The 11,877-nt window shown below is 33.6% G+C and overlaps 1 protein-coding gene across 2 annotated transcripts in view; it reads right to left on the reverse strand.

Moving 5' to 3' along the window:
• Positions 1–11,877, reverse strand: part of PSPC1 (paraspeckle component 1) — a 102,605-nt gene that overhangs the window by 46,897 nt on the left and 43,831 nt on the right. For both annotated transcript variants that reach the window (XR_003421922.2, XM_027064487.2), the window contains exon 6: positions 8,359–8,464. Coding sequence is in view for 1 of the 2 variants with exons in the window: in XM_027064487.2 (XP_026920288.1) it covers positions 8,359–8,464 (106 nt within the window). In the remaining variant the exon portion in view is untranslated. The remainder of the gene's footprint in view (positions 1–8,358; positions 8,465–11,877) is intronic.

Here is an 11,877-nt window from a genome sequence, read left to right on the forward strand (position 1 = left end):
CGTCCCCCACGCTGCCCTTTCCCCGCTCCTGCTCACTCTCTCAATAATAAATTTTAAAAAAACATTAAAAAAAATACACCCAAATAAGTTCCACAACAGTGCTGAGGCTACTCAATGCACTCGACACTCCCTTTGCAATCTCTTTCTATACTCTCAGAACTTATTTTTAAAGTTTATTTAAGAGAGAGCACACACACGTACACACAGGGGAGGGGCAGAGAGAGGAGAGAGGAAGAGAATCCAAAGCAGACTCCATGATGTCAGTATGGAGCTAGACGCGGGGCTTGAATCCATGAACCATGAGCTCATAACCTGAACCAAAATCAAGAGTTAAGACACTTAACCGACTGAGCCACCCAGGTGCCCCTAGACTCTCAAAACTTTTTAGCTTTATCTCTGTACACTCTATGCAGATACTCTGCACCTACAATACTCTAATCAAAGAGACGGGGCGCCTGGGTGGCTCAGTCAGTTGACCAACTTCGGCTCAGGTCATGATCTCACAGTTCTTGAGTTCAAGCCCCACATAGGGCTCTGTGCTGACAGCTCAGAGTCTGGAGCCTGTTTCAGATTGTGTGTCTCCCTCTCTGTCTCTGTCCCCTCCCCCGCTCATGCTCGCTCGCTCTCTGTCTCTCTCTCTCTCAAAAATAAATAAAACATTCAATTTTTTTTAACAAAATAAATAAGATACTCAAAGACCTAATCCTCAACTTGATTCACTTCTGTATCCTCTATGGTACTCAGCACTTTGAACACAGTAAAAACAGTGACCAAATTTTCTTACTAAATGGAAACCTCTAAAATCCTTCTGTAAGTCTAACACTCTGATGGGATATCCAAGTGAGATCAATGAATAGTTAGGTGTACTGAAAACCAAACATCAAAAATTGTTATTTGACTGTTTTTGAAAAACTTACTCTTCATTATGGGATTCCAATATGAAGTCTACAAAAATACATCAATAGTCTTAACACCAATCGTTTCAAAACTACAGATGTTTAACATGAGACATTAGTATTCAATAAATACCAAAGTATAGTGGCCCATAAACAACACTGAAAACCATGTGACTAAGCTGCACTGGTATCTGAAAAATAAGACACCAAACTATTTAATTCTCTGTTTACATCTAAGTAACCACAATATGACATATGCAACACTCTCAAACTCAAAAAACTCAATGAAAGATCCATTAGTGGACAACAAAGTCAGAAAATAATTAGAATGCAATGTGGTAAGTACTAAAAAAGAATCATTATTAAAAATGATACAGCTGAGGTGAGTAGTAACAGAAGGTTATGCATGCACTGAGTGTATGCAGACATTCTCCAGGAGAAGAAAAGAGATAAAGAAATTTTTCTGGATTATAAGCCTCTGAAACTCTAATGGAAGGTTAAGACAAAAAAGACACTAGTCATCTAATATGACATAAAAATAATTAAGTACAATAAAGTATCCTCTGGTAAAGTTGGTATAGAGTTTAAGAGAGGCTCAGTAAGCATTTCCCTTTGGAGTCATTTGGAAGACTTTTAAATATGAATGATAAAACAGAAGAAGAAAAAACCATTAATTGTAATCATAATGTATGATTAAGATAACCATACATCCTGGTTTGCAAGACACTGCCCATTTTATGCCTGCTGTAAAAAAAAGTAACTTTAAATAGTACCTATATTCAGTTGTCCTAGTTTGGTTGAAAATTCTTGAGGTTTTCCCCTACAAATGATTAGATAATACTAAAACTATTAAAAAATCCTTTTGAGAAGTGATCAAAGATTTCAACAGCTGGTTAAAAGTGATACATTTCTTCAACCCAAATACCCCCAATCGTCAAAATTCTAACAATATATATATGAACAGAACAAACATAAACATATATTGATTTTTGTATTCACTGGACTACAAAAGTATAAGTCTAGTTCCAATTACGCTCCATCCCAAATATTCAGAAAAGTTCTTGTCTCACTGTAAGAAACACATTAAATTATTTTAGTAAATAAATGAAAACATTAACAATAAAAAAACTGATGACACCTAGAACATTATATGGGAGATCACTGCAATGTAAATGCTATAATTTTGATCATCATCATCATCATCATCATGCCCAAACCACTGTAACTGAGCTGCTATTATAACAGCAATAGGTACTAACCTATCCCCCCAGGTCACACCTAAATCTGACACCAAGCTCTACAGCAAATAATTCTTCCATTATTTCCACAGAATAATGAAGATGCTATAAAAATCCCTTGTAAAATATGTCCTTTTTCTGAATGCTTCAGGTATTTAGACTTCTAAAAAATAATCTTCTTCTGCAATAAAATCAAATCATTTATTAGAGCTAAATAATTTATAGGAAGAGGAGTAATAGCCACGTGGAAACCACAAAATGGCAACTTCTCTCAAAAATTCACAGATCATTTCAGAAAATGTTATTTGTACCTACTTATTAGTAATTAATGATTATCATCAGTTCTCTGTGCCAACATCTATTAATGAACTTTTATTACTAGCTAGAGTTTCTGTTTTGAGTTTTGTACATGACACATCAGAGAAAGCTGGGTTGTAAGTAAATCAGTTAAGAGAAACAATGCCCACTCAAGAAGGAGGAAAAAAGACTAACATAAAGAAGTGGCTGATTAAATAGGTCAAATTTGGCAATGCTGATCAAGAGAAGGTAACATTTGAAAGAACAATGCTTTATGTCTCTACTAAGAAAACATTTGAAAACTCTAAGATATCAGCTGTGGGGCAACGATGCCTTATCAAACAGTTCCTCTAATAACTTTTGCTCTGATTTATAACCATAACTACCAATAAACCTTCAGGTCACTAATTTGGACTCTTCGGGGACTTTGATTCTAGGATAAGAGGTGCTCTGTTCAATGAGACTTCCAAAAACACTGGAAAAAAGCATATTAATTAATAAATTTACTTTTAATTCACAAACTCTTTGAGTTTGGTTAACATGAGTCACTTTTTACAGATTCCTCCCAACTCCCAACAATCTGGACCTAGACCAGGGGTCAGCAAACCTTTTTTGGTAAAGGGCCAGAATAATATATATTTCAGGCTTTGCAGGCCAGAGAGGCTTGATATAGTCTCATGCGGTTGTGTCACAACTAGTCAACTCTATCATCTTTGGGCAAAGCAGCTATAAGCAAAACATAAACACAACAGGCAGTGTTCAGATTTGACCAGGCTTACCCTAGTCTGTCAACCCCCAGTCTAGATGAAATACTTAAAAAACAAAAAGTTTAAAAAGTTAATGTATGATTTGAGACAATACCTGTAGGTATTGTCCACATATAGGCTGAAAGCTCAACTTTCACACCGAAGTTGTCACACCAAAATCCCACAGAACACTATTCACATAGAATGTTGTGCTACTTACATTGTTAAGTGTATGAATCCTATTCCCCAAGTTGATTGACTCTGAGCCCTCCCTTCAACTCCCCAGGTCCCATAAAAAATTGAACTACTACTATTCTTATTTCAATATTTCGACTATGTCTCATTTCAACATATGGCTAATAGTCTATTTTTGCTAATGAAAATAAGCAAGCTGAAGAGCTTCTTAAGATGCAGATCCCATGGCTCCAACCCAGACCCACTATATCAAAAATATGTAGTGGATTGGAAAGCAGGCATTTTTCTTTAAGTTCCATAGATGTGCTGCAAAGGTGGAAAACTAGTGAATGTAGCCACAACTGTGATCAACGGAGAATGCATTAGATTCTACTAGAATCACAAAATGATTCAATTTGTAGGTTGAAGACCTAAGACAAAAACCTACATTTTTAAAAAAGATCCCTGAGTGTTTATTATGCACTATTTGAGAAACACTACCATGGAAGAGGCATTATACCCTTAGCCTCTGGCTACATCTCTTTAATGCTTTTGGCCTACTAACATACTAGGTAGCTACAATGGAACAATTCTAACAAAAGACACATAACTGGATCAAATTACTGCCTTAGCATGTAACGTACATTTATTTTCAGGTTTATTATGTACATATGTTTAAATATCCAAGGCTATTCCCACCTACTCAAACAAAAATAAAAATTCTTCAAAATTCTTCAATATTCATGTATGTATTTCAAAAATCTGAAGGGCTATTCTTTTATTCACTAAAAAACAAATATTAATATTTACCACACCAAAAAGAAACTTCTAATAAAAAAAAAAATACTTCTAAAGTCTTAAAACACTGCCCCAATTTACCTAAACAAGGTAGTTCGTAACTACTTGATACAACTACATACAACTACAGTAGCATGTACATGTTTTTATAATATCATTTTCTCAAGAAAGCCAAGTTTACTCTAAGAAACTTCATTAAAAAATATTCTAATTAAAGCCTCCACTTTACTCCAAGGCAAACTGAATCCACAGAAAAAGACTGGTACACTGTAGTATTTAAATGTTTAAACTCCTAAGTCTAGGGGCACCTGGGTGGCTCAGGAAGTTAAGCATCTGACTTAAGCTCAGGTCATGATCTCAAGGTTCTTGAGTTCCAGCCCCACAGGAAGCTCTCCGCTGTCAGCAAAGAGCCTACTTTGGATCCTCTGTCTCCCTCTCTCTCTGCCCCGTCCCCCACTCACACTTTCTCTCTCTCTCTCAAAAATAAACATTTTAAAATAAAAAATAAAAATAAATAAAAAATAAACTACTTAATCTATAGTAAGTGGAGTAACCTCAAAAGCTATTAAATTGTGTAAGTAGAAAATCTCAACCTAGTAAGTACTATCTAGAAAATGGTTCAAATACACTCAACTATAATAAAGATAAGCCTAAGTGTAGGGCACAGCCCAAAAATATATACATTGTTATGGTAGCCAAAAATATATTATGCTATAGAAATGAAAAGTAACATGTTTAATTTATGATTACCACAGCTATTATCAAAGAGCTTGACTTCTAAGAAACAAGGTATGAAATTAAAATGGCAACCACTAGTTGACGAAGTTCTGACATATCTTTGAAACCCTTAAAAATATGTTCGTATGTCATAAAATTATGATAAAGTTGAGGCTAACAAAGAAAAACATGACCAGACATGACTGTGTGTTTTCCCTGTTTTATTACTTAAAAAAAAATTATTATTCAAGGAACAAAATATGAATATCAGCTTTTATTTCATACTTTAAAACCCATACTATTATTTGTGTTGGAATATATCTAATAGGAATATTAGAAAGAAATGAGTGGTGGCATCTTAAACCAAGTAAATCTACTTTATACTTCACTCTTACTACTTGGGCAAGCTGAACACTTACCATTTGATTCCTCCCTTTAAACTGAACAGTGAAAAAAGAGAAAGCACATAAGAGGGCCTAATTTCAAAGCTTTTAAAAACAAAAACAAACGTTAATTGAAAAAATTTTCCCAAAGACAGTTTTCAAAGTAAATGAAGAATAACTGATACAATTCAATGTTTTCTCTATTAACAAAGAATAGTCAAGACCAATAAAGAGCTTTTGTTAACATTTCTTTAGTGTTTCATTAGCTTATATTAACAAGCATTATGAAGCTAGGAACCAAATAAAACTGATACCAAAATGATGAAAAACTTGTCTATCTATAATTTCTAGTCTCAAAAAAAAATCTAAAAATCCGACAGAGACTATATTTTCCCCTAAATATTTAATTCCATTGTTACATACTATTTTAAATACAGTTTCTCTTCAGAAAATTAAGAATCTAGTAATGCTGTGCTCTAACAAGAATATTAATTAAAAACAGAAACAAAAAACAAACAAAAAAACCCAGCACCAACTCTCCAGCCCAGGGTTTAGCAAACATTTTCTGTACAGGGTGAAAGAGTAAATATCTTAGGATTTGTGAGTCACAAATACTTTCTAACATTCTTTTATTTTTCTTATCCACCAACTTTTTAAAATGTAAACACCATTCTTAGCTCGGTGGCAGAGTGGTATGAAACTAGGCAGTGGTCCCAGGCTATAGTTTGCTGACTTCTACTCTAGCCAAATTAATCTCATGATGCTTCAAATATGCAATATATACTTTAAGTAACTACCTGAAAACAAAGATATCTTAATGTTAAAATAGATCATCATCTACATTTTCTAAGAGCATAATCTTGTGAAACAATAATCTATTTTTGAAATGCCAAAAAAATCCATCATGAGTATTTTAAATACGTTTCTTCTCAAAGTTCACTGGATATTTGTAAAATTTTACCCACCATTAAAATGAATTTTAAACATAACAAATGTTTTCAAATTAAAGAATCTACATATTCCAATTTTAAATTGTACCAACATTTCCAAATAATTTTTTAATAGAGAAAATTAAAATCTGCCCTTCATTAATTATGCCTATATTAAATGCCACTGAACATATATTAAAAAGTGGTATTTTAAAAATTGTGAAATAATTTCAAAGAAGAGTCTGCAATCAAGTTTATGATATAGCCAACTTAAACAGCAGAATGCATTTTACTTTTTTCCTAAGTCACCTAAATGATTTATATGACGTTATTACAAATAGCTACACGTGTGTTCCAAGAATTTAAAGTTTATGCCAGAAGAATAGTAAGAAAGAGAATCCCGCCATCTTTAACCATAAGCAAGCACTTTAGGAAAAGAAATGTTCAGGTACATAAAGGGACAAGGAAGAATTTCCTAATCCTAAATGTTACAAAATAGTTTCCATAAGAAATGTTATCATAGGTGGTTTACATCTTGATAATATTTGAAGATTAAAACATGTAATCACTAGTTTCCAAAACATGGACCTGCAAAATTTTAGTGTATGTGCTGCCAAAGCGAGCACGGGCCTGCAAAATTTTAATTCCACATACTCTCATGACATCATAAAATATCCTCGCATTGATAAATCCAACAGATTTACATTCACATGTAACAACCAAAAGACCAAATACCACAGGTTAAAATATATCATAAGCAAATACTATGTATCCAAGGAGGAAAAAGAGAATTGCAAAATAATGCTAGAAATTACTCAAAAGAAAATTTATAATGCTTAAAATGCTCAACTAATTCGGTAATGGAATTTAGAGATCAATTAAACCTTTAGTATGATTTATAAATAATAAGAAACTTTCCTAACTGAATTTAAATGCCACGTAATTTTTAGTCAAAGTTATTGACTTGATGCAAGCTAAGATAAAAATTTCTTGTTGTTACACAAGTTAGGATGTATTTTTTTCTGTGCGTATCCTTCTTAATGAAAAAAGTTTAAAATTTTTCTAGGGACATAAGAACGGGGACAGAGAAGGCCAGCAAAAAGAGTCATGACTTAGTAATATTAAGGAATCACGGCTTTTGAACAGCTACAGAAAAAAACACTAGTAAATATTTTTCAGAATAATGACTGTTAAAATGGCATTCATCTAAAGGTGAAGAATAAGACTGTTAGTTAACAATAAGAACATGTGCATTATAACATATCTGAAGTATTCGTGTTTGCCCCACCATTTTGCCTACCCAAAACAAAAACCTGAATTAGACCAAATCTTTGGAACTCCTGTTTATGAGAAACTCAGGGATAAAGAAACTTGTTAAACATCACTGCAAGGATAAATTCAACAAAATATAGGATGTGAAATACTCTAAACAACAAGGATCTGTTTCTTAAAAAGATAAAAAAAAATGTAAAGGGGGAAGAGAAAACCTACAGACTAAAAACACTACTAGATTTATCAGCCAATTTGAAGAAACCAATTGTAAACAAACAAAATAAATAAAATATATAAATTTTATTTATATTTTATAAAATATATCTCCATGCTGATAGAGCAGAGCGTGCTTGGGATCCTTCCTCTCTACCCCTCTCTCTTTCTGTTCCTCCCCCACTCTCACACATGTGCTCTCCCTTTCTCAAAATAAATAAACATTTAAAAAATAATGATAATTCAGGAAAGTGGGTATACTTAAAGATGAAAAGACCAGCTATGTGTTGATAACTGTCATCGTTGGGTAATAAGCACATACTAGTGTACCTTTGTATATACTATTCTACATTTGTAAATATCTAAAATCATCTAATACAAAGAATTTTTAATATCAGTAAATGATGAAATCAAGTAGAGAATATAGATTTATCAAGAGTTCTAATTTAGTAGCATATATTAAAAAAAAGATAAAGTAGAAAATTTTTAACATCCTTTTCATAAAACATTAATAGTATGTTCAGAAACTTCTTTTAAGTTATTACCTGTAGGAAGTTAAGAAAATCATTAGTTTAACATAAACACGAGAAATTCAGGAAGACTAAAAAATATATAAACCAATATCCAAAGAAATTAAATATACACTGTGCACCTAACAATATAAAATAATTTTAGTTAACTAGTACTTTACTTACATTCTCCATATAGTTTGGCTTAAAGCCTTCTTGCTGTCGCCTGAGTTCCTCCTGTTCTCTGTGTCGGATCATTTCTTCCTCACGGCGACGGTGCTCTTCCTCATGTCTGAAAGATTTTTAAATAAAAATTGCAACATGTAAGCCATTACCAGGAATTGTATTTCATGTAAAACAAAACCATTTATAAGTAACTTTATGCAAAATCTGTGAATAATGATTGACTTACTAGATTTACCTTCCTTCTTCTAGTTTGCTCTAAGCCTTAATTAATCAAGTAACCCAAAGAAATAAAAGTACCTAGAGTAAATCAAAAAACAGAGTAACAACATGTAACTAAGTTAGTCATGTGCTTATGGTCAAGAAATCAGGAGTCCAAAAGCTCAAACATGTACTCTCTTACTGTATATAAAAAGAAAGGGGTGGGATCTATCACTGGCATAAAGGCACTCAGAACCAATCCCAATCTAAGCCACTGCAAAGAACAAAACTGCCTCGTCAAAAAATCTATCGTGTCTAAGGAATCCTTAACAAACTCTCTCTCCATTTTATCAACTCCCTGAAGAAAACCTCTAGAACAGGTGTCAGGTTACCATCTGTTTTTGTACATCAAGTTGTAAAAGACAATCATGTACTTAATGTCTATAGCTACCACTGGGTCAGAGCAGTGCTGAGTAGTTGAGACAGAAACCATATAACCTGCAAAGCCTAAAATATTTACCATCTAGTCCTTAGCCGTTTTCCAAGAAAAAGTTTGCCAACCTCAGTCCTAGAGGTATATTTAAGCATGTGAGAGAAAAAAATATTGAACTATGTGTGCACAATTACTAGTAAATCAGCAATTACTTATGATTACAAGAAAAAAACCTACAAAATAACACTGAAGTTAACAGGCTCACATTATATTGGCTTTTATGTCAATGCAAATTCAAGTGTATATGCCTCCACCCAAAAAATAAAAAATAATTTAAATAGTGAAGACTATATAATACTGATGTCCTCTCATTAAGTCACACTTTCTAAATTGCTCATATAAGTACCTTATTACACTAAGTGTAACAATCAAATTTCAAGATACTCTGTTGTTTGCTGTATAATGCTTCCTCCCCTAAATACAAGTCCATGAACTAAAAGAAATGATATATCCCACAGACAGCACAAAAACCACTGGTTGAAGAATTTGTGTCAGACCACAGGTTAGTAACAAGACAATGTTTCTAAGAAATTTTAAGCGAAATCTAGACTATTTTGAGATTTTTGTCTAAGTCTCCAATATACATTTCCGTTGTAAATTGAGTATTCAAGTAAAATGGTTAAACCACTTCTTGGATGTTAACACACTCATAAATTTTACTATAAAGAAAACACTTTCATATTCACATAGCTGAAAATATATGCAGGTACAGGTAAAAATTTCCTATTCAATAGGGCGCTTGGGTGGCTCAGTCAGTTAAGTGTCTGACTTCAGCTCAGGTCGTGATTTCATAGTTTGTGAGCCTTGTGTTGGGCTCTGTGCTGACAGCTCGGAGCCTGGAGCCTGCTTTGGAGGAGAGTCTTCCTTTCTCTCCACCTCAGCCCTGCTTGCTCTCGGTCTCCCAAAAATAAGTAAACATTAAAAAAAATTTTTTTTTAATTCCTATTCAAAAACTCTAATACTATGTATGTTTTGAAATTCACTTTTCCTGATTTCGAATAGATTTATAAAATCTATAAAGGAAAAATAAGGTAAAAAGGTATAATCACTTTAAACATCTATTTTTCCCTTCTTTTCCTTTGTCTATAAATTCGAGAAGTTCTACTTATAGAACTTCACTTACTGCACTTAAGTTTGAAATAAGTTCTGATACAACACCGGTAATTCCACAATCTGAACATACAGACAGTATTCAGAAATATTCCCTATTGTACATACGTTTGCTTTTAATTTTTTCTATTCCACAAGATGCTTTAATGAGTATCTTTACATGTACATTTAATGTCTCTTCAAGTGAAGGAGAACTTCCTAGGTTACATTTACAAATGGAACTAATAAGTAAAAAAGGTGTGGCAAATTTTAACATCCTTCATGTTACACTTAAATGCAAAGTGATAAAACTCCAATTTTACAATTTAATTTGAACCCACTAATTATTCTCAGGCCTCACATATTTTTGTAGGGCTTTGAAAAATAGAAAGGATCTAGAAACTAAACGATGATATAAATAATGGATAAAAGTGTCCTGCTATTCTTTGTTCCTTTTTATTAGCACATGCCCTCCACACATGTTGCAGGGCTAAGTTAAGATCTTTGTGTTGAAATGACATAAAAAAGGAAAACAGGTGGATGGATAGATGCGTGAGCAGAAGGGTGGTAAGGGAAGGAATGAAGAAATAAATGAATAAATGAACTACTAAAGTGGTCAAGTCACAGTCTGAATAAGCTCATCAACACCTTGTCCTAGTCTTCCTTCTTCACTGCCACGGTCTCTGAAGAATTAAGTGACCCATGAGAAACTTAATAATTTATTTGTAGCACTAAAAGGAAACCAGAAAATTGTATACCCTGGATTAAATTATTTAATTTCTCTCAAAACATACTTTCTTATGCCATTCTGTCAATCTTCTCACTAAAGTGAAACAAAAAAGCAGAGTCCTAATTATCTGGCTTATTAATAATTAAAGCTGTCTTGTATGGTAGGAACCTCAGTCAGATGTATTTCTTCAGTTTAAGTGCCATAATTTTATTTGCTTTCCCTTGAAAGTACAGAAGATTTTTGACAATTATTAGTGAAAGTTCGAAGACACATTGTCCCCTTTCCTTTATATATGCTGCAAAACTGCTCAATTTTCAGACAACTTGCTCACATTTTTTTTTAATAATGTTTATTTTTGAAAGACAGAGACAGAGTGCAAGTGAAGGAGGAGCAGAGACAGAGGGAGACACAGAATCCGAAGCAGGCTCCAGGCTCTGAGCTGTCAGCACAGAGCCCGACGTGGGGTTCGAACCCACAGATCGCAAGATCATGACCTGAAGCGAAGTCAGATGCTTAACAACTGAGCCACCCAGGCGCCCCTCTTTTTGTTTTTTTGTTTGTTTGTTTTTTTAAGAATTATTTTAAGGGCACACAAGAGATGGGGAGGGGGGCGGGGAGGAAGGGAAGGAGAGAGAGAGGACACCTCAAGCATGCCCCCACCCAGCATGGAGCCCCATCTAGACCCTGGGATCATAACCTGAGCCGAAACCAAGAGTTGGACTGAGTTACCTAGGCACCCCTGTTCACATTTCTTAAATCAAGATTCTTACAGTTAATTTCAAAAGAAACTTCCTAGTCAAAATATAAAAAAAAGCCTTTCTAGTTGGCAGACATAGGGTTAAGATTGTTAACAGATTTATCACTGCCTGTATCTGCTACAATACAGCTAAGTATCAAGAATACCCATAAGATCATCACATGTTGAATTACTCTTGCTGATAGTACACAGCTATCTGAATTTCAAATTGAATCTGATATACTCTAGCATATTAAATAAAATTAATGAGGG

The sequence above is a fragment of the Acinonyx jubatus genome, chromosome A1, assembly GCF_027475565.1.
Source record: "Acinonyx jubatus isolate Ajub_Pintada_27869175 chromosome A1, VMU_Ajub_asm_v1.0, whole genome shotgun sequence".
Lineage (NCBI taxonomy): Eukaryota > Metazoa > Chordata > Mammalia > Carnivora > Felidae > Acinonyx > Acinonyx jubatus.